The sequence below is a fragment of the Diorhabda carinulata genome, chromosome 3 (assembly GCF_026250575.1).
Source record: "Diorhabda carinulata isolate Delta chromosome 3, icDioCari1.1, whole genome shotgun sequence".
In the NCBI taxonomy this organism is placed as follows: domain Eukaryota; kingdom Metazoa; phylum Arthropoda; class Insecta; order Coleoptera; family Chrysomelidae; genus Diorhabda; species Diorhabda carinulata.
In genome coordinates this window covers 10,910,121-10,936,102 of record NC_079462.1, presented here as the reverse complement: position 1 = coordinate 10,936,102, position 25,982 = coordinate 10,910,121, and the positions used below count along the sequence as shown (strand labels likewise).

The 25,982-nt window shown below is 30.9% G+C and overlaps 2 protein-coding genes across 2 annotated transcripts in view; both read right to left on the bottom strand.

Annotated features, from left to right (window-relative positions):
• Positions 1-1,751: 1,751 nt before the first annotated feature.
• On the bottom strand, positions 1,752-9,260 carry LOC130891501 (uncharacterized). Its single transcript, XM_057796297.1, has 4 exons — positions 9,012-9,260; positions 6,282-6,417; positions 5,998-6,185; positions 1,752-1,892 (listed from the first exon to the last, which is right to left on the bottom strand). Exons 1-4 carry the CDS (start codon positions 9,252-9,254, stop codon positions 1,752-1,754), a joined length of 708 nt encoding a protein of 235 aa, XP_057652280.1. The 5' UTR covers positions 9,255-9,260.
• A 7,847-nt stretch (positions 9,261-17,107) lies between these two features.
• Positions 17,108-25,982, bottom strand: part of LOC130891500 (uncharacterized) — a 65,630-nt gene continuing 56,755 nt past the window's right edge. The window contains exons 5-6 of the mRNA XM_057796296.1: positions 25,404-25,797; positions 17,108-17,742 (exon numbers count right to left, since the gene is read on the bottom strand). Of these exons, the coding sequence (XP_057652279.1) occupies positions 17,598-17,742; positions 25,404-25,797 (539 nt within the window). The 3' untranslated portion in view covers positions 17,108-17,597. The remainder of the gene's footprint in view (positions 17,743-25,403; positions 25,798-25,982) is intronic.

Genomic DNA, 25,982 nt, shown 5'->3' with positions numbered 1-25,982 from the left:
TGTTTGATAAAGCTCCAACACTTGCGAACATCCGTCATTTTATGCAGAATGGAGCCTCGCCGCACTACGCGAAAGTACTTAATGTTTCTCTCAGAGAAGGGATAGGCAGACGAGGACTCGTTAGCAGGCACACGGCCCTGTGGTCTAACACCTTGTGATATCTTCTTTTGGGGCCTTCTCAAGTATTCCAATTATTGCAAGAGGATCACACACCGTTCCTGACCTCCGCACTGCAATTTAATAGAAGCTTCTTGACATGCTTCGTCTGTCCCGCCTCCCCGTTGAGAAACGTTGCCGTAAATGCATTGATTAATAAATAATTTAAATACTTACAACCCTTTTTAGAATATCTTTCGATAAATCGACGCTGATTTTTTTTCTCTTAATGCAAATATATTGCCTGATTTATACCGACCTCTGTATAAGTATTACGATATTAGCATTACGTATGTAGTAAAACGGCAGCTGATGATAATCCATATTTATTTTAATTTATTCCAATTTTCACTCAAAATAGCTAAAATTAAGAAGAAGAAGAAACTGAATAAGATTGACAAAAAAAGTGCTTGAAATGTGAAAATTTGTCTGTGGTGATAATGTAATAACTTATAGTACTGCAAATGTTTTCAGTTTTCAAAATTTAACTCAGCGTCGCATATTTTGTTCAAAAACAACACACACACACACACACATATATATATATATATATATATATATATATATATATATGTATAAAAAAACATGACCATACCAAGTGATGATTTTTAAATTTTCAACTCCTACAGGGATTAAATAGGGGACGAGAAGGATCTTCCAATTTTGTATTCATGTTAAAGATTAGGAAAGAATAACTCATTTCAGCGTTTTTGAAAATTTAATCCCCAAATGGATGATAAAAAAGTCCGTTAATTTTAAAATTGGGATCGTATAATTTTGTTTTTATTTATGGAGTCAGATGGTTATAAAGTTGTGTACGCAAAGTTCAATATTAAACTTAGCCAATTTATTGATTCAGCTTATGTTTGCTACTTCCCAATTCTACTTCATAGTCTCACATGTAATAATTACGAAGGACGCAGAGCATTGACGGCTTACTAAGAACCGTTTCTATATTTATCAGTACTTTGTAACTTTGATTAATTTAGCCGTAATTGTCAGAATGGGGAAGAAATATAAAATTTGCTCAGATGATCCTTGAAGAACGTGAATACGCACTAAGAGACAATTTTGAAAAATTTACGGCAAGGGGCAAAACTGCCTTTCGAAAAGTTGCAGTGAAAATTTATATTATTTATAAATTCATAAACTTATTCAGTATTTCATTTCTACCAAAAATTATTGGACACCTATTTTTTAATAAACTTTGAATACATAAACTACGTCAACGAATGACTCTGTCATTTTTATGTTATTATATTTGAGGATTATTCCAAACTACGCGAGGAGAGCTGCAAGTAACAGATAGTATATTTATAATCAATGTGAGAATCGAACCAACCAAAAGCGTATTTTTTATACCACCCAAGAAAACAAACTAGGTCCGGTACTTTTCACAATTACTTTCCTAGTAATTGAACATTAGTAACAAAACAGTCGATAAATGACCTCTTATAGTTTCCAAATAGCCCGCTCGTAATCCGGAACTCTGTTTCATAAGCTATTCTCAATAACGTATTGTTCAATATATTATCAAGGTGATTGTAATTAAGACAATGATTATTTAAATAATTTATTGTGTATAAATATAAAAATTATCTCAGGTATGCGTTGTATGCCATCTCATTCGCGTTCAATTGTCTTCCATAACCTGGATGTTCCCAACCCGAAGATTCAGGAGGATGCTCTACATGATGTTCAATATGTTGTGGTACATGAATAACTTCATAGTTCACCTGAAAAATGGAATAATATCAAAATATATCAAGAGAAAGTGTTCCATTGAATTGAATATGTTCAAAACGTTCATAAATGAAGCTCACAAGAGTTGATTGGAGAGCAAATATTTTTTATTATCTTTGAAATAGACCAATTGAAAATCTTTTGAACTGTGATTATAAAAGAATGATTTCTCTCTAATAACAAATACTATGCTACATTTAAGAATCTCATTGTTGTTGAATTGATTCAAATAATGATTAACAAATATTTTAATTTTCTCAATGAATTATTCGTCTACCAAAACCAGAATAAAGTGATTCTCTATCACTTGATTTGCTTCATTCGAAATAACTTTCACATTCGATTTCATAGAAAGTAGAAGGCATCTCGGGGCGTAGTATGAGCACTCAAAATATGTTTTATTGTGAGCTTCGTGTGGCAAGATTGGCATTTTAGTAGAAGAGATACTGAAATGGATAACCATGTGTATGGGTTATTTTTGAATTTATGTGTTATACTCAAACCCAAAATTAGCAGTAGTTACACTAACTAACATAGTAAATGCTACCTTCAGACTGAAGTATGTACACAGCCTTTGGAAAACACCCAAGCCAAAAATACCACCACATGAAACATAGCTGAAACTATTTCAGAAACACCTACTCAAAAGACCAAATCCATGGAATCCGTGAAATTATTAAAAAAGTTTGTGCCACTATTTTTTTGATGTAGCATAAGCGTTGGAAATGTTTGGCATAAGATCAAGTTTCCAAAACAATATCCCCTATTCATACATATCGGAAAGATATTTTAGAATCAAGCAAGAAGCCTATACCGATCTTCAAGAAATTGAGGCTGGAGTACAATGTAGTGTTCTAAGACCTGTCCTATACTTAATGTACACATGTGATGTTCCAGGTCATCTTCATCGACGACATAGCCATTTTAGCAATAGGAAATAGCAATGAACAAGCAGCCAAAAAGCTACTAAAAGATGTCCACCGCATCTATGATGAAGAGATGTAAAATTGAACTAAATGGAATTAAACCAGTTCATTTTAACTTTACAAACAAAAGGTTAGATCATATTCCACTTAGAATAAATAATAACTTCATTTCACACTCAAACAACAAGCAAAGTTTATGTTGAAAAGAATTAGAAGAACTAAGATTGAAATATAGAAAAAGGTACTGGCTAATTGGAAGAAACTCCACTCTGTCTCTATATAAGCTTATGCTTTCTAAGCAGATACTTAAGCCTGTATAGACTTATGGTATCCAACTATGGGGATGCAAAGCAAGCAATAGCAATCATTCAAAGATAACAAAGCAGAGCACTGAGAAACATAGTAGATGCTCCTTGGTATATTCGCAATAGTGACCTCCATATGGAACTGGAAATGGACAGTGTTGACCAAACTATTAAGAAATTAGTTAAAAGACATGAAGAAAGACTCCATTATCATGTCAATGTCGAGGTTATCCAGATCCTTGATAATAAGGTGCTAGAGAAACTCTAGAGAATGAAGCCCTTTGAGTTATATTAGAATTTTTAGTGTAAAGGCAGAGCTTGTGTGTGTACGTTAAACTTCGGTGTAATCTATTTTATAGAACTTAAGGAACGCTTATGTGTATACCTTAGTTTTAAATTCAAAACCCTATTAGATTCAGTTAAAACTTAATTCCTCAGTGGTCACTATTGGCCAGATTGTAATATTTTAAATGATTTTATGAGTATTTAAATTAAATTACAAAAAAAATATATGTTCAAAGTATTTTCACAGGCGATACACAATAAGCATGTCGTAAAATTAAAAAAAAATCAAGTTTCAAAGTTTATCTGAGTAATAGGAGTTATATTTTAAATGGAATTGAATTTTCATTGATATAGCAATAAAAAGTGCAACGGAAAACGTCTCCGTAAAGTAGAGATAACTGAAATTTATCAGTCAATCAATTTCTGGAAAGATGTATTTCGAACTTTATCAATAACGAGTTCTACATTCTGAAAAAGCTAATATGTACATACAATATAAAGTTTTTGAGGAATCACTTCATTTAAATGCACTAAAAAATAATGTTTTTCGCGTAAATTCTGATCAGTGTGGTATTTGAAAATGATTTGAATAATCAACGATAATGATTACAATGTTGAACAAGTAAATTTGAATATATAGGTACAGAAATGATGGTTATATAGGAACTATAACTTTCTTATAATTAGCTGTTTTAAGTTTTATCTCATAGCTTCAGAGCTCAGTGTATGCTTGAAATGCCAATACAAAAAACTTTTTCAACTTTGTTATCGTTAGCATTTATTATTTATTATAATTCTTTAAGACCGATTATATCAAAATTTACTTCAAAACTTTGGTTAATACCATTTAAAATATTATAGACATATTACAGAACGGATAAAACTCGATATTACATATTCCCCAACCAGACTTAAACCCACGATCATTTGCCTCTTCAAAATGTCTACCTAACCTTGCATTGTCAATGTATTTTTGTTATAAGTCATTGAGTATCAATAATGTGGTTAGTATTAATTCAATTAATGATATTTATCATTTCATGAAAATTCACGTCGGGACAATGCTTCAACATAAATGAAATTTATTGATTCTGTTTCATATAAAAATTATTTTCTCTAACATGAAATTGGTAAATATTTTGTCAATTGTTTTATTGATTTATGTATTATCGTTATAAGCGACAAAGTATATGAAACATCAAGATAATAGTTGACTCAAGTAATAAGTTGAATAAAGTATAAATACTGCATAGACGTTCATCCGATTTGTCTCGTCCCCGAAATTTTTTAATGTTGTTATCTTTGTAGAAAGTCGGAAAAAATACTAGTGAATTCTCTATTAATTGCTATAAAATGGAGAAAATTAGATTGGTTTTATCCAATGAGTGGTCAACGATATATCAATGTATTAATAATGAGTGCGAATGTTCTATTCTGACTTGAAGAAGCAAAAATTCATTGAACGAGAAAAATAACAAACGATTCTATTTCATAGATGATCTTCCTAATCGGTTCACCATTTTTGAGACAATTCTACAGTCAGGTCTTCGTGGTAAGCAGCATAGTAGTGGGAAATATTTAAGGCGGATTAAAGCCGAGTACTTGGTACAAAACCATCTTTACTGCCCACATATAGAATAATTATCGGTTTTCTACTTAAGTAGCATATAGAACTTAATTTCTATAATCATCGAGCCAGTCATATTTAACTTTGTTTATGTGATTGGTATCTAATTTCTTCGAGGTGGCAATTTGCTTATGAAATATTTGCCACGCCCCTACTGCCCTTTCAATAAAAAAGCCCATGATGTTTTGCTAATGAACTAGATAAATCGATATGTAAGATAAGATGATAAGAAATCGCTGATAAACTGGATATACAAAAACTTGGATCTTTGATTGATGACATTGTATTGATAGAATAAAAATGATTTTTGTGGAAGCGTAGAGAAGTGACAAACGATTACAATACCTGGATTAACTGTCCATATTGCTTTATGTGTGGTGGGACTGAAACTATGAAAATTGATGATCAATTCATAACTATGTTTTCAATGACTAAAAGTGGAAGTACAAAAGGAACGCCGAGAGTTGGTTAATCGTGTTTTACCAGGACACCACCCCAGACCATATGCATTTTTTATGACTCGTTAAGAACTGACTGACATGAGAAGTTTAATACACCCACCGTATGCCTGGGATTTCACACCTAAGCTATCATTTGTTTTGTTATTTGCAAAACTTTCTTAATGAAAAGAATAAAGGCGACGTCGATAATCATATCTAAGTTTTTTCTCACAAATCTATAGTTACTTTACATTAATGGTATTCTGAAGCAATCCATAGAGTAAAAGTTTAAGGCTCATAATTTTACATACGTACACGAATAACAGCGAGTTGTAGTAAACTAAGTAGGACTTTTGATATGACCCAATGAAATCAGTTTTGTAAAGTAGAAGTAGAATCAAAGTTGTCTAAAGGTTAAATGAATAAAATAATTGACACTAATCATTTTGTACATAAAGGACAATCATTATGATTTGATTTGAATATGATAAATTATATATATTCTCAATTCTCACCTTTGATTTGGTAAATTTAAAAATAATTAAAGCTCCTGTCAATACCAACGATAGTAGACCCAAAGTTAAAGCTTTCCATGTCTTCAGTGCAATTAACGCTAAGGCAAGAGGCACTAGGAGAGCTGCTTTAAATTTAAGACCCAATAGGAAAGGGATAATGACTTTCTTGACAATCTTTGACGAACGTCCTGAAAATAAGACGATTGATAAGCAAATGGAATTAATATAATTTCACATTTTCAACTATTATTTTCAATAGTTTCTAGATATATTGAAACTCTCACCTGTAACTGCAAGAGGAACTCTGATATCTTTGGTGTCCAAGGACCTCGGTAGGAATTCAGGTGCAGACATCACAAGATCGTGTGATTGTAAGAAATCTTCGAATCTTTCGAAGATATCATTGGAAAAACCTCGCGCCTATCAATAAACAAAAATCATAAATAAAATTTAAAAATTCATTGCTTATTTAGATAAGTTTCTTGGAAAACATAGAAAGAAATCTCAATAACGACAAATCCAAAAAAAAAAGGAATTATAACTTATAATTTATGTAACACAGATAGTTTTAAATCTGGTGTCTATGACTTAATAATTGCGAATGTTTCAGTTTTAGGATTTTAGAATTTTAGTTTGTCTGGTATTTTTCGACGTTTTAAAATTTATATATGACAATTAAAATATGTAATATTTGAACAGTTTTCCGAGCTTTATCGAGGAAATAGAATTACTACCATGAAAGTCTGTAAAGTTCGAAGATAAATACAGAAGAGAAGGGTTATATGTGTCTACCAGTTTTCAACATAATAACCAAGTCTTCTTTTAAGGTGTTTATTCAATACGCAGAATCAATTTGTTCAGAAAAATCAAGCCCCTGTATTGATTTAGGTTTCGGCGTTTTTTTACGTAACTGTGCGAGAAGAGTGTATTAGATAAATTATTTTTTTCCTTTGGAAATAGGAAACAGTTCCATGGTGCTACAATATACATCATGTCAGTGTGAGTAGTAGCTTCTAATTTAAATTTTTTATTTGAACTGCCACAGAAGTTTTCTAAAAACCTTGTCAAAATGGTGCAACGATGAACGTGTATGATCTAGCCACGCTTCAGTTCAAATACATCAATTGTTATGTTATTGAGCTAATGCCATTGCATAGTTCCTTTTGCGCCTCTGGGATCAAGCTTCGTTGTCTGTGCAGACATGAAATTATGGCAACCAGAAAGTTAACAGAGGAGAAAGATGACACTGTACAATAATTGTGTGATCACTAGAACCCAGCGGACAAACAATCAAACACATCAGAAAGTATATGCTGCACGCTACCATCTGTCTCCTATCTGAAAAATGAAATTTCTCCACTATATCTATCATGATATTGGTGCTTGCAACTTTTTTTTCAAATTATGCTTCATATGTATTTAGGTATGTATACGTTCTTCAACATTGATCTTCGTCAGAAATTCTAATGGAAATATTAATTTTTGACAAGTTTCCTGTTCTTCAAATTTGTCGATTTTTTTCGATCATCTGCTTCAATTGGGTTAGTTATTGTCAGCACATAGGGGATCAATATATTGGTGAGATTAGATAAACAATACTTTTCCAATACTACCAACCACTAAGCATCACCTTTCTTCGCGGGCGGGTTTCGTAACTATTTATGAAGCTAATTCGGGCTTTAACCGAGATCTGTTTCTAACACTATTTTCATATGTGGTGCATTTCACGTCTTCAATCATTTATATCGAGATGGCTTACCTAAACGGTTCAAAATTGTTTTCTGGTCGATGCTTTGTCAGTAGTGATGTCTCGAACTAGAACATCAGGCTCTTTCTCGAATCTTTTAAGAATTTCATTCTCTCACTTAAGCATTCGGTATTATAAACACCACTTAGTTAGTATTATCCTAGGCGAAAATTTTCTCTTTTCGAAAATTGAAGAAGCACAATGAGGTTTTTAAGATATCTGTTATCAGCACAGTGTAACATTTGATTGAGTAAACGATTGTAGTTACTTTGTACTCTAGAATGGTCTATAGACGGTAAACTGCTGAGCTTCGTATAGTATATATTATGAAAAACCAAAATTATTTCTTCTAACACTTATATTGCTGAGTTGAAACCGTTAAGTGGCATAAAGTTGTAAGTGATACGAAATTTGAAGAATAATTCCCCAGAAAATATCAAGAAATATGATAATGATTAATTTGCAGTTTTTGAAACTAACATTTACAATACATAGAGCATACTATAAAGCATCAATCATAATCAATACCACAGCTTAATTCCACTGATAAAATTAAAAGTTATAATCTCTTTTAATTTTCGGTTGCTATTCTTCCTTTATTAAAAATTGTGTCTTAAAGCAACCTTTGAATTTTCCATCACAAACACAAGTTGCTCATCCATTAAAAATATCATTCGAATAAAAAAATAACTCAAGATAACACATTATAGCTAGCCACTACAACAGAAGTTGTAAGCATCTTTTCCAAATCTTCCTTCTACATTAGGCCTCGATCTGTTATAGAAATTACAAAAAATCTTCTTCCAAGATATATAACTTCCTATGAACAGCTCTCGTTTATAACAAATATATCTCTCCATATGTGTCATTTACGATTAGACATACAATTTTACATTTACGATTACATATTCTTAGATCGTTTGATTAGAATATGAATGACAAACCCCACAACAACAATGCAAGTTACGAAAATATCAATATTTTTTTGCTTTTGTATATTAAACAAATAACTGAGGACAACATACATGAATTCAATATATAAGATGAATTTGCTTTGCCTTTAATGATAACCAATACAAATTCGTTTCAATAGCATTTATAACGTTTAAATATATAATCATCATTTCGTCATTACTTCACGATGACTGATTTAACTCTAATTTTTCTTATTTCAATTTTCTAAAATTCAGCATATATAATATTTATAATTATTTTAATATTGACGTAGAAGTGCTTGTATTCTAAATTATGTAGAATCTATACTCACTTCAATATCTTCATCATTTTTCTTTTTAACAAGTATCAAATTATCAGTTATTTTGATCTTTTCATTTTCGACTACATCTTTGAACCAATGTAAAGCTTTTGGTTTAGCACAGCTAAATGAAAAGTCCTGTATGCAACTATAATAAATATCCTGTAAAACTTCCACTGCTGAAGAATTCGGAGTATTTGAGGCTTGACTAGTCGCTAAAATTAAAACAACCACCACTAATCGAACACCAAACATTCTGTATATCTTTCTTAAACTATCAATGATGTTTTTTGATGGTAATATGTTTTATATATGCCCGACCGGAAATAGAAACTTTTAAGTGATATCGGGGCTGGACGTGATTCACATTTCGATTAATTTTGATAATGAAAATGTCTTCGATTTCTATAGGAATGTTTGAATGGAAATCGTGTCTTTTAAAACTCACTTCAAAGTATATCATTATTCAATAGGGTCCAATATGGAACAAATTCGATTTTCAACACGAACAATCTATCCTTTCATTATTTCTATCAATAGGAGCAGGACCATATTCGTGGACAAAAATATGAAATTTCAAAATAATTTATGTTTCAAGTGGAATCTATCAGAAGGTGTGATACGATATATAGGATGAATCATGATGAACATACTTTTACTGTATGTAGAGCCCTCAGGAAGGATATAATGAGGTTACTGGTATTACCTATCTCAGAAATTCTAGGATCAGAATGGATTGGAAAAATTAATTTAGGGATTCGTATTGAATATTGCACCCTGTATAATATTTTTCAAAATGCAATAATTGATTTTCAAATTACATAAATAACCAATGAAAATTAAATTTTTAGTGAACGTACTAAAAGTACAGCCATAATCACATAATTTATCAATTTAAACGCATTTTATAAATTTCGAGTACTTTTACTGAAATTATCTACAACATAATTTAATATGTACGTATAAATTCAACTACAACTTTACTGATATAAGTATTTTATTAACTCCAAGGGCAGAATCAATTGTTTTTGATTTTAAATTTGTAGACAAAAATCGCATCAATGTTAATGTTTGTTGGTTAAAAGTGATTGACATTTTATGAACATTGTATCAACTGTACTAAATAAAAATAACAAAGTCTAAAAAGAATTAAAAGCAATATTAAGGTTGGCCGTTTGACGTTTCTTGACATTTTATACCTATTGACATTATTGTCATTATCTCTCTAAGATACATACTATTGGGTTAGCTTTAATAGAGCTTTTGTTATTGGGGTTCAGTTTTCGATCACAGAATATGCCTAAATAATTTTTGTTTATGGGTTCTGTTATGGTAATGATAGAGTTGCTACTAACTATCACAGAATATTTCCTGATCGTCGAACTTCCAATCATCCATCATTTGGCTCAGTTTTTAATTGCTTGTGAAAAAATTGTACTTTTCCTAGTGAAAGAACAGAACTACATGTAGAAGGAGTACAGTAAAATGATATTGACACTGTTCCTATAAAGAGTACAATAAATACTAGACAAGTAAGTCGAGAACTTGTTTTTGTACCTTTGAGAGATTGTTCCTCGTGGTATTCAGACTAGTTTTAGTACCCCAAACCACTGCCCCATATGTGATGGTTGGTCTCACAATTGCCAAGTAGACCCACCGTAGGATCTTTAGGTTACAACCGCAATTATATTTGTATAGTCTTTCCTTCTAAATTACTCCAAACCAAAAATACAAGATGGAATACACAATTATATAATGGCAATTTTAATAACGTATGTCTATAAATCTTACAAGTTCTATCAATAACATATTACAAATTAATTACAAAACCTTTCCATAATTTGCAGCAACGTTCTGTTTTCTGATAATATCTAAGCAATACTAAAAATGTACTTGTTTTTAATAAATTTTTATATCACATATCTTTTGAAACTGGTGTTGGCAATTGTATTCAATATTCGAGAATAATAAGATGCGTTATTCATAACAATGGCTATGTCTGAAATGTTTGATAGGAGTTGATCGGTGAAACATTTGCGGTCTTATTTTCGTGGTAATCAGCCTAGGATTGAAAAATGCTTATAATAGATGAAAGCAATGTATTTAGTACAAAACCATCTTTATTGTAATCATCATGAATAATAACACGTTTTTCCTTTGAGCAATTTTTAGAATCATCATCCCAGCGATATTTGACTACGTCTTCATGTGTATCAAACCAGGTTTTATCAAAACATACTGTATTTCTGGTTGAGTGTTGGTATGTACAGTTTTCCTTAGATCATTTCCAATGTTGGCACTAAATTAGCTTCATGAAAGTCATACACTGTTCGTTGAATAAAATCGGCTGCAACATCAAATTTTATCCGTTTTCGGTGGTTGGTTTTTTCCCTCACTTGTACGTATTCCAGAATACATATACATACATATATATATATATATATATATATATATATATATATATATATATATATATATATATATATATATATATATATATATATAGCTTACACTGGTATCATCCGCCAATAAAGTTAATTTACCATTAATTCGTAAGTATGTGACATAATTAATGAATACCAATAAAAGGAATGGATCTGAAAGTGAGCCCTCAGGTACACCACTGCCAATTGGTCATGTACTTGAAATTTTACCATTAGCTTGTACCAATAGTTTTCTACATTCAAGATAATATACAAACCATTTTAAATGAACCCCTCTGACGCCATAATAGTGTAGTTTGTTAATCAGAATTTCATGATAACACTATCGAAGGCCTTAGCAAAATCACAAAAAACCAAAACCGTATAAAATTTATTAGTGATGTATGTAATTCATAAAGAACAGAAAACATGGCGACATTAGTGCATTTATTAGATAGGTAAACATATTGTTGAACTCTCACGATTTTATGTTCAAAAAGAAGAGGCAATAGTGAAAGAATTCCTATAAGACAACTAATTTAAATTAATAAAGATGTGGAAAGAGGCCGAATAATCGAAGTGACAATTTTATATGAAAAATTTACTGGAATGTATTCTGGTTAGGTCGAGTAAGGTCTTTCAAATATCAAAATTACTACTTTTTAATACATAAATAAATATTGTTTGTGTTTCCTAGAAGCAAAGACATGAGAAATGTGGAAACATTTCATAGAGAATCTCTAGAATATGTATAACCAATTATTTGATCGTTTACTTAAAATTAAATACAAGTACTAAGTGTAGACATTGACATAATATTAGGCCTTTTCCTCCATTTATTCTTCTTTTCTAAAGCTCTTTATGACCTTTCAAGCATCAGAGTATTGGGATTTCAGCTTTCTCTCTCCTGTTATCTATTTTTCCACATTTTTCCGATCTTTGGTACTTCAGTCATTTGTCTAATTGTTTTTCCATTTCTTCCCCCTTCCTGTGCTTCTTGTTCTAGCCAAATTTTCCTTTCTATTTCCTTTGGTATTTCTGTCTCTTTTTCATCAAGTTTTGAGGTGTTTTGCACTCTACGTGGCCGGACAAATTGTTTTGTTTTCTGTTTGAGCTTTTCTATAATTACAATTATTTTTATGTCTGTGCTTATTTTCATTTTTCTGAATATTGCCTTATTTAGGGCATAGTATATTTCATGGTCTCTTCTTACTCTGGTCGTTACCACTATATCTATTTCTCGACCTTCTATGGAAACGACATACAGGTATTCAAACGTGGTCACTTTATCTTTTCTTTGTTCTTTCATTATTAGATCGTCCCCAATTCCCCAATTCCTCTTTTTGCTTATCTACCATCCTTTTCCATTTTTCGATATTCATTTTCATTCTCAGGTTTTCATCCACGTATCTACTTTTTCTTCCTCTTTCTTAAACGTTTGTGCTATTAGTGGCACTGAGTAACTATATGTCTCCTTCAAATCTTATATAAAATGTGTACTGATCCTGAGTGTTCTGACAATAATTTCCTGTTTAAAACTAGGTAACTTTGCACGAGTGTAACCCAGACAGAGATACAACCTCTTGTAATGGTAATCATTGGGATCTGTTAGTCATCTAGTTAAATGATACAAAGTGTCCCTTATTTTTCCCTCCTTTAATGTGACTGTGGAGAATCATAAGTTAACCTACCTTACTTCAATGACTGACCGCTCTAAGTGATTTCAAGTGTCCCTTAGATACTTGAAGTTCCATCAACGTATCAAATTACTCATTTTTATTTTATATTGAAGTGACTCTAACGACCATAAATATGATTATTTATATCTTTTAAGTACAATAGGATTTTGGTAATTAGAGCGGTTTGTAAACGTATACGAGGTTCTTAATATTTCGGCATTCGTCGAGTACGGTAGTGGTAGTTTTTCACAAAGTAGTTTTAATGTTTTAATAACCATCATCAACATAAATTTTGAATAGAAAACATAATTCCATGTAAAAAACATGCTCAAAAAGTCTATTCGATTCTCTGACTTTTTCCCAAGGAAACTAGATCAACAACACAAACAAAAGAATTGATCTCAAATGGGTACTAAAAGGATTGAATCACCATGAGTTCTCAAAGTGATATTCTCAGATTTTGTAAAGTGATATTAAGTTTACGATTGTGACAATGAGTATCTTCGACAAAGTATAAATAAGTTAAAGAAGAATTCCAGACAAAATTGGGATCTATAAAGCCAATCAGTATGTAAATATAATTGCAAATGGTCCTAATATGGAATAAAAAAATTTTCTTGTTAATGAAAGATGGTCTATATCATTTTACATATTAGTATCATCAAGATTGATGATCAAATAGAATGAAACTAAAAATAGTGAATATAGAGAAATTGAGATCACTATTGCTTATCTCTATACACCATTCAGTATATTTAATAAAAGTAATATTAAGATAACAAATGATAGAAAATGAGAGAAAAACACATTATTTCAAACAGTTTTTATTAAAAATTAGGTATCACAATATTTGAAAAATATTCTCAATTCAATAAATAAATGATTTAAAACTAGATAAATAAATAAATTAGATAAATAAACTTAAAACAATACTATAAATAAATTATAACTAGCAAATGTATCTGTAACATCAATATAAAGCTGAAAATTACTGCAGTTTTCAGAGGGTAAGTATCTGAAGATTCTAGAGTGATGTTTACTTTGGTTACTACATCAGAACAAAATAATCAAATGATATTTTCATATATTGAGATGAGAATGGATACAATTAGGTTAAACAAATGCATTAAGTATAATACTTTCTTAAGTGTCTTCGACCTTTTTACGACCTTCCACTTCCACTGCTACAACGGTACTGGGACAAGGCTAGACTTGATCTGTCTTCATTATGACACTTTGAAGAATTTCTACACCAGCGACGCACTATACTCCTGATGTTCTCCCCACAGACGACAAATTTCAATTGGTGCAATGAATTGTGCATTTTACACCTCAAGGGAGCCGGAGAACTCAATTGCTACAACGGTACTGGGACAAGGGACAAAGCTAGAATTTTTCTGCTAGCTTATGATTTATACGTCATAGATCTCTTGTGCAAGCGCAAAAGATACAGCTAATTACGTTTACTTTAAAAGGGAAAACATAAGGAAGTTTACTTCCTGAATATTTCTCGTAATCCAGCAAGTTACATGTTCTGTTAATTTATAAGAGAACATATATGCAAGAACTTGGTCTAAGAAATGAAATTTAACATTAGCCCTGAAGTTAGTTGGAATAGTTCAGTATTTTGGTATAGTTTTCACATAAGTAAAAAATATACTAGTTGATATTGATTAAATTTTCTCATATTGTTCAGTTTTATCAAATAAGAACTTAATACTAAATTTAGATAATAAGAAATTGTTGATGTGCGAGTAATGGCAATTTTCGAACCTCTATTGAAGGGCTTTTCCTGTTGCAAGAAACACGAGGAATACAATTGATCAATTTGATCCAAAAATGAATACACACATATGTTAATAAAGCAATAGAAGCATGAATTTATTATATAATAGATTTCAGTTCTAGGATGTTTACTAGCTCACACCAGTAGAAAATTCTAGGTACAAATACTACTATTCACGGTGATAAGTAATTAATTGAACAAGAGTTTAGATGTGCTTCATTTGATTTCGTTCTGGATCTAGTAAAAATTTAAAAAATGAGAAGAAATTATGAAGCATAAACGACAAATTTCATAGCACTACTTAATTTTGAATTATAATGTGAGTGGTTATCAAAATAATTCTATCAATTTTTGGGTTTCGTATGAATAAACTTTGTTTTCTGTGAGGATCTGACTGAAACAAAACTCATTTTTGAAACAAAAAATTATCGATGATGTGATTCGGATCACGTACCTTAAATAATGTATTAAAGATGTCATGGCTGAGCTTTACAAACAGTAGCTATGTCCGTATAGACGTGAAGGGAAACAATCCTTAGTATTTGATGGTATACGAAGGGTACTGCTATCATGAATTGCTGCAATCTGGCCAATCAATAGAAGATCTTCCTAGAATGACGATGTAAGCAACAGAATAACCTTTTTTTGAACACGTTATTTCTATTTTTTTTGTTAAAGTCACAATTTTGTAAGTTCGTAAATTATTTATCAAAATTTAGGACTAAACTAGTCGGATCAAACAGAATCAACACATATATTTCAGAAATATAGTGTTTCATTACGCTAAAACAAAAAGGTTGTAAAAGGTCGTAAATGTTCTTCCAACGAAGAGGTAATAAAAGCTGTGGAGGTCTGGTTTGCAGAGCAAGAACAAATTCTTTTTTTTTTGAAAGGTCTAAAGACGTTGCAGGTTCGCTGTAATAAATGTATCCAATTAAGAGGAGAATATGTTGAGTAATAAATATTTTGACATTGAAATTTTGTTGGGTTCTATAGTAGGCTAAGAATTTTTTAATATATCCTCGTATGTTTAAAATCCAGGTTACTATATTTAGTTTCTGAAAACTATCATTTTTGATAGTAAATATTGAAGACAACAATCCCTAATGACAAAAATATTTCACCCTATAGTAATGTTGGATTAACTTGAGCAAAAGAGAGTCATAATTTGCTTCTTAAAACTATTCAAACAAAATATTTCATTACCCTTTACTTGTGAAGTTTATCGTCATCCAATAATCGCTGAGGAATTCTCAAAATTGAATAATAGTAAAAAATATCATTCGAATAATCTTGGAGGTCCCATCATCAGAGATTTCAGAGAAATAATACCCTTCTAATGATAGATTGTGTATATGAATTTGAAACCTTCACTAATCTCATAATGTTTGAAAATTTGACATTATTAAAAAAAATTCTCTGAACTACTTTTCTCATTATTTTTGTAATTGTTATTTGAGCAAAATATGAGTATTATTTTGAACATTTAAATACTACCTGCTAAAGCTTTTATTTTTACAAATAACAGCATCCAAAATTGCAAATTGCTGGATTTTATAATGACAGTGCAGTAACTACTTAATAAAATACAAACTTTGGGTCTTCTAAAAATGTAATTTCTGAAAATTTATTTTCGATGACTCGTATCTTAAAAGAAGAATAATTGTTGGTGGTAGGTATTTACATTAATTTCTTGCAACAGGATTGATCATAAAAGGAAATATGCTTTAAGTAGCTGTCTCATTATTGAGTCACAAGAAAGTCATCGCGAATGTTTCCAGTTTTTGTTTGTTGTTTATAGATGAACGTTTTAATATCAGTTCCATTATCGTAAAACTCACAGAAAAGTTTGAGCCCAAATAATACATATAACGAAAATGTCAATAGTTGCGAGAAACTAAATTAATTAACTTATTTTTTTTAGATTCTATTCCCGAAACCATAACCCATAGATCTATATAACTTAACAAGACATGTCGACATCAAGAGCTTAATATTAGTTACAGTCGGCTCTTGTAATTGACATAAAAGTGATATAAACCTTCTTAATCTATTGTAAAATATGTACGTAACATGTTATAAATAATTAAACACAAATGACTTAGAAGATTTACAAGTAGCAAATTTTAAACTTATATAAGTTTTTATATTGTGTGTCGAAACGATACTATTATCGCTGTTTTGATAATTGATATTAAAATCTACCTTTTCTTTTCATAATGAAACTTTTCACAAATCTTATTTGATATAGAATTATTGTTTGCAGCAAATTTCTACTAAATTATGCAAAATAATTCATCTTGATGTCTTGAGCGTTTGAGTATTAAAACTTAATGTTCTAGCAATAGTTCTGAATTTAGATAAAATACATATATTAAATAGATGAGAAACGAAATTTTCCTACCATATACCACAAGGTTTATTGAAACGTTAATTAGATGTGGAAATTTTGAAGGTAAATGCACACAATTCCAGTGAAAATTATATGTTTTCACAATTTCTTTAGCACACATATTATTACTAGCCTAAATTTGTGGAGTATATTCATTAAAAATTGAGCAACTAATAAACTAAAGTACTACACTCAACTAATAAAGTTTTGTAGGACAAGTCCACATTGAAAATGTTCCTATCACAATGACAGCGACTTATATAAATGATCTTATTCAATCTAAACTTCTCAACAACGAATATAACAAAACCAGATAAATTAAATTTCTGTATTCACAGAACAAGTGGGATAAAGCCTGATGCAGTCCTTTTGGTCTTGACCATCTCTAGCCGCTTGAACATATTTGTAAAAGCGAATAACCGCAGCGTTTGTTGCTTTGGGCTTCTGTAATTCCTTTTGATCTCTGAAAATATAAAAATAATACATCAATTAAACGTGACTGCATTATATGAAGTCATTCTCAATCCAATACAGTTCACAGCTTTAAAAAATATAGATTATAGTACAGGAAAATTAGGCGATTTTGAGGTAAAACCTTAAATTGAATTGGGTGGTTTTGATCTTCTGAATTCTGGGAAGTTTTGGGATACCGAATAAGTCTAGCAATTCTTAACAAAATCACGGGCACGGATTTTAGAACTTGAAAACTTTTAGGAATTCGAAAAAACTGCCTTAACAAAAAATGTAGAACACAAAATTTTCACATTACTATGGGTTTATACCCTCAAAAATATTTTGAAACTCGAAAACTACGAGGAATTCGACAAAAATTGCTAGAGCAAACTATGTACAGCTCAAAATTCTCTACAGATCTATTTTAAAATTAGGTTTCTTAAATAATTTTTTAGAAATTGATAAAAAATTGACGTCTTGACTTAAGTCTGTATCAAAATTTGTTATTGATACTGAGAATTTGCGTATTTATATCAATCAACAGATCACTTAAAATTATGAACACCAAAATAATAAAATTAATGACCTTCTATATCGGAGTCGTGGCAGAGGAGTGAGAGTTTTTCGATAAGGGGTGACAATGTTTTTCGGTCTTTTAGCTTCTTCATGAAAGTGGAGATGTAGTAAGATGAGACTTATTCAACAACAACAAACTACACCTCGGAATATGTTAAGCTCATATAAAATAATAAGTTATCAATGGATCTTCAATTTTTATTCGGCCAATGAAATAATTAAATACATAAATGTATTTATAGAGAAAGAATATATAATGACTCTTTTTTTAAAGTAAATTTTCAGATCAAGTGAAAGTGGGACACAAAAATTGATAGCAATTGAAATGTTCTAATGATCTGATATATTCTCTTAACTATACAATAAAACTAAATTTCTAAAACTAATAAACAGAAAGTTTGAACGGATTATTTCATAGAAAACCTCCGAAATTGTGCTTATCATTCCAATTGAAATTGAGCTGTTGATTACTAAAATTAGAAAAACTAGAGAAGTATATTTAGACTTTCAATATGTCACGAAATATTGAAAATATATTTACAAGTTAAAAATGTAAATCAGAATGGACGCGTAGTTTAAAAAAATTTTCGAATATTTCAAATATTTTCATATTACAATTTTCAATGCATGCTATTTAAAAAAATTTATATCCACTTCGGTTCCATAATTTATCAAATAATAATTTAAAAGACAAAGCAATTTAACTTCTATCTATTGATATAATACAGTTCTATAATATATTTAAGGCATTTTGTGGACTTTGCTTTTTTTTCTTCCAAGTATTCTTTATAGTACCTGCATATAATAATATACAGGCAAGTACTCTCAAAAAGTATGTATTACTCTGCTAATAACCATTTAACATTATTGTTACATTTACTATGGCTATGGTCTCCTATAAACGCCGTCGGCCGCGTACAGCGACACGCCTTACGCCGCGTCGCGATGCTTACTATAGAAATGTACTGTTGTGGTCTCTTTCACACGCTGAAGTTGGTGCGTGAACACCGTAAGCGCCATTCAAACGCTTTGCACGTCTCGTTATTTCAAATCATTGCAGCTTAAACGTCGGATCTCGCGTCAGCACAAAATGTCGAAATTCAATAATTGCAGCTTGACATGAAGCAATGTGCAATGCAACCCAAAACGCAATATTTCTTGATCAGAAGCATGCACAGATGAAGTTCAGCTGATTACTTCATGCAAAATCTCGCATTTGTAACATTATAGATTTGGTACCGTTTTGTTTGCGTGCAAGTTGTAATTCTAGGGAGAAGTTTAGTTACTTTCGTCGTGACAACCAACCTGTCCATCAGACTCCAAAAGCAAGATAACAATAAATATAATTAGTGCAAGTTATTCATTGAGCAACTTTTTCTTATTCATTTCACTTAGCTCTCTTATTTTCATGTTCGGAATTTGTGAACTAATGGAATTTTGGTTAGGGGCCACCATGATACAATGACAAGAGATTTGCATAATGTCAAACGACGTGCAATATTCATCTATGAAATATTTAGACTTGCATATGCAATTTCTTCCACGTTGTCTTGCACCATGACAAGCTGCCATAAGAAGAAGACGAACTATTGATTGAATCAGTCCAATGTTATTTCACGTTATACAATAAAACTGAGAAGCAACTTTTTCTTTAGGGGCTCAGCATACCTTTTTGATGGCAGTTTTATTATATATTCCCGTACAACGTCTACGATATGTTTGATTTGTTCTTGATTCACACGAAAATATTTATTAATTATATTATTGTTGTCTTTTAAATGTTTCATCATCCGAATCTGTAAACATCCTTCTTTCTTCCTCTTCGTAAAGAGTCGGTGCCCCTGTTGCTTTGAGTTGTCTTCGTATGCGGTCGTCTTGTGACTCCTATTCAAGTAACACAAGCGCCGCCAAAAGTGTCGAATTTATATCCGTTTGATATCACACGACTATACGCTAACATTGTTTGTCGACTACTGTTGTGAACGAGACGTCGTCGTTGCCGTATGAGATGTATTGACCGCTGACGCCGTGCCTGGCGTTGAGATGTCGATCGGACATTTTCTCTCAAGTCGGACGCCGCATACAGCATTGAATAAGAGACCGAGGCCAATATAATAAGACAGTCATGCTAAATATTTTTGAAAGAAAACCTACAAATAATATATCCTTACATCATTTTATCAACAATTATGTTTTCCAATTTTTACACAATTATCTTTGTATTCATCAATAAATGAGGTTGTCCTAGAATTCACTTATGTTTTTTAGAGAGATTAATGAATAAATTTGAGGTTCTTGTTTGAAATTAAGTTTGTTATTCACTTCATTAATAAAAAAAGATATTTTCACAATCAACAATATGAACATCATATAGTCAAAACAGCACTACATCAACATTGACAGAAACAACTAAAATTTAATTTGTCAAATAGAACATTCTGTATACTTTCATATTTTTAGAGTCCTTTTTTTCCTATTTTATGTGTTTTGTAGCATTTTTGACATTGGCAACACTGATGTGAATATCAAAAATCTGACATTGCCCTCATAAAGTTTTAATAAGTGCTATTTGAGTTGTTTACAAATACTTGAAACGTTCATCTTGGTCAAAAAATGGAAGAAACATTTTTCTTTGACTTTTGACGTGGATTAGAACAATAGAATGTGCCGATTAACTCAACTAGCAGCCCTCGTATTGAAAATTTCAGGTTGTGAAAACAAATTGAGAAGAATAAGTTTGATAAGTTATTGTCAATTTCATAGTCCAGACCGTGGAAGTTTTGACCTTATATGTGCCTTATATTTAGTAGAATATGAAAAAATTTTAATATTCAAGATCATTTTTTCCAACAGACAATAGTCCAATTTGTTTTGGCCTTGAGAATTCACTTGATGCATTCCAAATTAGGAAAATTTTATAGTAGGTACTATCAAATAAGTATTATGTCAAAGTAACGTTTCATGTTAATGTATAATAAATAAAACTACAAAGATCTCGGAATTTTTGTGTGAATTATTGTTTGGAAAGCCTTCCATGATTTATCAAGTTCACTCCGTAATTAAGCAGTTCGTAAGAACATACTGTTGTCCATATCGTACAGATTTTGGTTGAGATGTTATGTACGGTAAATCGATAATTTTGGGACATACCTCGTATAGCATAACATATAAGCTTATCAATTCATTTGAATATATAAAAAATTACCAATTTTATCATTAATATTGATTGTATTTACTAAGATGACTTAACAAAAAACGTCCTTTGCCTCCATTTTTCAAAGTATGTTATTAGCTTATTTCTCCAATTTTTCTCATTTAGCACCATGTTATACTAATAGGCAAGAGGGCGAACCCTTTTCGATCTTAGATCTTCAGTATCATACGAGTACACTGGGATTAGTTTCGATTAGACAGTCCGATCAATTGTTTTCAAAATTTCCATTACTGCTTTCATGTGATATTAACAGTCAAATTATTTGATAAATCATATTTGCACACTCAACGTTCCTTTAAATAAGATAATGAATTTTCTGAATCTATTATTGTTAGAACAATAAACTACATGTACAGTTTCTCAATGTTAACTTTTTTAGTAATAATGATTTCCACTGTATTCAGTATTTGCCTTGATCAGTAAACAAATATTAAAGGAGTCGAGAAAAATATCCTGGTCACCTACTGCTCTTCTTCTTTTAGTTTCGCGCACTAATATGCAGGAGAAATTGTTTTTAAAGTTTCAGTAATGGACTAGCCAATATACCAATATCTCTTTGAGTTATTGATATTTCGATTCCTATTTAAAATAGAATGTCATTGTGAAGTGATCTATTCAGGTCATTTCATTAAAATTAAAATGTTTTTCACAATTTCTACTTGAAGAGCCCGTACTCATCGTACCCTATAATTAGAAAGGTTCATATTACATTTTAAAAAATGTACTTCTTTTATATTATTACGGATTATTATTGCACTTAATGGCCGTATCTGATTTTAGAATCAGCTCATTATTATTATTCAAGTAGAAGGAACTGAGAAAAATACTTTCAAAAGAGGACATAAAAATATTTCTTTGTATAGAGTTTGCGGTAAGTGCATTAATATAATACTTCTATGTCAACAAACCTAGATAGTTTTGTCAATTACATTATTTGAATTTGAATTCTCTTATTCGCCCGTTTACGGTTTACTATAAATTAAATCCAAATTTCAGATATAATGATGAAATTCCATTCAATATGATAATCATAGATTTCAAACAAGTTTGATATGAGAGTTTTATTGAACGACGCGAAAATAATCGGAAGAAGTAGAGCAAACAAGAGAAGAAATGAATATTAGACAAGCAAGGATATAAAAATGTGTTATGTACAGAATTATTCATATTAACTATTGGATTGTTCGAGTTTATTGTAAAGAAAATGGAACAACCAATCAAGTTGATGACTTATATGATAACTAGCAATCGAGAAATCCCTTCATTATCTTATTTCTCATACGGTTTTTCATACAGGTAAAGTGAATTATAGTTCTTTCAATATCAATTGCAGATTATTAAAACTCTTGCCGACAATTTTGTTTGATCTACCATAGGCGTAGATACCTCATTTTATAAATTTATTATTTTTATAGATATTTTTGAAAATACGTACATCTTATGCGACAAAGTATTCCTTAATAGGCAATCGAATCATTATAAATTGAACGGCATTATACGCCGTTATTTACACAGATGCACTTAATTGTTGTCCTATTTAGAACTTAGAAAAAAATCATTATTATACATCGTTAAATTGCTACAACCGAATATTAAATTATAAAACGTGAATAGACGTGTAAAATGTACCTGCTTGTGAGGGAGTTTGGTTTAAACAGGGTACTAGACGTGAAGTGAGCCCTTTTTGCACACCACTCATCTATTAGAACTTCTGTAGTCTTTTATCTAACGCAAATAATCTTGTCGCCATTGAACTATCCTTGACGAATCGGTTATTGCCATCCGTTTATTCAATTTTCTGAGTTTAAAACCACATGCAGACAAAACTTGACGCAATGGTTCTAAACTGGTACAATTGTAATCTGGATAATCTGGATAATGTCGCAACCCTGTTCTCCTTATATAAATTATAAATTGTCCTACGTATAAAATCTTGAGTAGCTTTATCAACTGATTTTAGTTTTTCTTTACATGGTTTTCGGTTCTGTGAATGATCCATAGCAATCTCTTTCGTGACTACTGGATAAATGGAAAATTCATTTACTCTAGTTAACTCAGCAATTCTTATTATGATTGCATTATCAGATTGCTGAATATTTTCCTTTCTAAACATTCGAATATATTTCAAATAACTTGATGTGTTTGTACATTCAAATCTTTATTATTAAATCCATTTTCTTTATTCACCCATGGTCTGAAGAACGCAATTTTTTTATATATTTAAAGAAATTTATGAATTAAATAAATCGCACCTAGCCACGTCACTGATTATCGCAGACTGTCTAGCAGGAATATTTCAAAGAAATCGTGTACATACGCCTTCCAAGAGCTTTAGCCAATAGAAATGCATTTATGTTTACGATTCGATGTATTCATTGGTAAACAGTTGAGATGATGAGTCCACGTGGACGACGGCTTGTTAGATGTTTACCGAATTTTATACGGAGAGTAAACATTATTTTTCATTCCTTAATTTGGTATGAGTGCCGTACGTATTTATGAAATATTAATTGTTCCTCGCATAACTGTCTTCTGTGATTGATATTGGAAGAACTATACCTATTCTTCGCGAGTATAAGGTCATTGCCGTTTTTTCGACACTGATTGGGTTATTTTCTTCATGATCTTCAATTCATTATATATTTATGTTTAGATTTACAACTTTTAATCCACTTAGTCGACTTATTCAAAGTGAAATCTTTTCTCTCGCGACTTTACTTTACAACCTCTTACTTATCAATTGGTTGTCTAGAAAAATCGAACTTTATCACCAGACATATTTTCATTAAAGTTGCTCCTTTGAACCATTTTTATTTCTTCTTTTTTTATATGACATAATAAATATAATTTTGTGATGAACAAAATTTCTTTGCCACCGGAGCTAGATAAGATTGACACTAGTAGGATTCAGCCACGTAAATAATTTCTTGGTTTGGTCAATTACTATTATTTCAATATTCTCGCTGACTTTTTTTTCCGTTTGCAGTATTTTTTTACTACTTTACCACTCTCATCCACTGGGTCTTATTTGCCTCTCTTATATATGTTTATCTTTCGGGGAAACTGAAACCAATAAAACATCACTGATCGACCAAAGACCACAACTAATGATGAAAAATCTTTGGATGTTATGCAAAAGTTTTGTAGAAAATTCTTGGTACACTGAACTACAAAAAGATGTCAATGCAGGATACATTCGTATTAAGAAGTGATCATGAACCAAGAAAGGAATTTTATGAAACCATAATGCAAAAGGCAGAGGCTGACGCTAATCTTACAAATAAGTTAGTCTTTTCAGATTAAACCACGTTTGTATTAACCATGTAGAGTTAATGGTGCAGGGACATAGAATAAAAAGGCATTTGAAAGTTAATTTTTGGTATTATCGGTACCTATATCATTGGACCATTGAAAGGTCATCAGATCGGATCAAACTATCGAGATTTATTAAGAAAAACAATAGTTCGATTGATTCGAAAAAGGCTTACTATAGAGTAGCCAACCAAATCTCCCGATTTACCGCGTTCGCGTCTTTTTTCTAGCAATATTTGAGAAAACAAAAATAAATCATGATATCTGGATGGAATGAGAAATGACATATCAAGAAGAGTCTGTAAAAATTTGGATACTGTCAAATATAAGAAGATGTCAGTTCCTTTTAATTATTTTTATGAGATAAGTCTTTTCGTAAATTTTCTTTCTCAACAACTCTAAAATACATAGTGAAATTATGCGATCTTAACAGTAGTTTTTGTATGTAAAAATCTGAAAACACGTACCAGGTGTACAATTTAAAGTATATATCGATAATGGTGCACCATGGGGTTTGTTATTAATACGCTACTGCAATTATTCAATATATATATCAATAATTCACTTACCTACTAAGTTCTACTGAAATCAAATTACTATGTGGACTGAACTTTTCAGGTTTCTTGTACATACTACAAATCAGTCTTTCTCTGCAAGGTTCTTCGTTGAATTTTAAACCGTTCAAAATGGCATCTATTTTTTCTAAAATCGGAGAGTAGAAAGCATCATATGTAATAGAGGCTGCTTTATAAAATTCTTCTTCAGGAGATAATTGATCCGATTTTCTATCGCTTGCTACAATTGTTTGACTAGCTACAGCGGTTTTTCTTGACAACGCCACGTTGGGTGATTGAAAACTATTAAGAGTCTTATTTTCAGGAGTTGTGGAAAGTTGAGCTTGATTGGATGGATACACTGGATAGATATTCTGTTCATTATGACTGACTTTCTTCTTTAAGTAACCTGTTGAGAAATTTCAATTCAATTATTTGTAAATCTAACATATAGAATTTTTTTACACCTACACAGGTGCGTTTACAATTATATAAGGATTACATGTAACATACATTAACATGTTATCAATATATAATTGATCTATATTTTATGGTAAAGATTCACATCCCTTAGGAATTGACGCACGAAAGAGA

Bases quoted from the DNA above. Each gene is read 5' to 3' on its own strand.
- LOC130891501 (XM_057796297.1), bottom strand. From the start codon at position 9,254: ATGTTTGGTGTTCGATTAGTGGTGGTTGTTTTAATTTTAGCGACTAGT. The intron at 6,186-6,281 runs GTGAGAGTTTCA...TCTTATTTTCAG, and splicing joins AGTTCCTCTTGCAGTTACAG to GACGTTCGTCAAAGATTGTC. The intron at 1,893-5,997 runs GTGAGAATTGAG...TCCATTTTTCAG, and splicing joins TTAAATTTACCAAATCAAAG to GTGAACTATGAAGTTATTCA.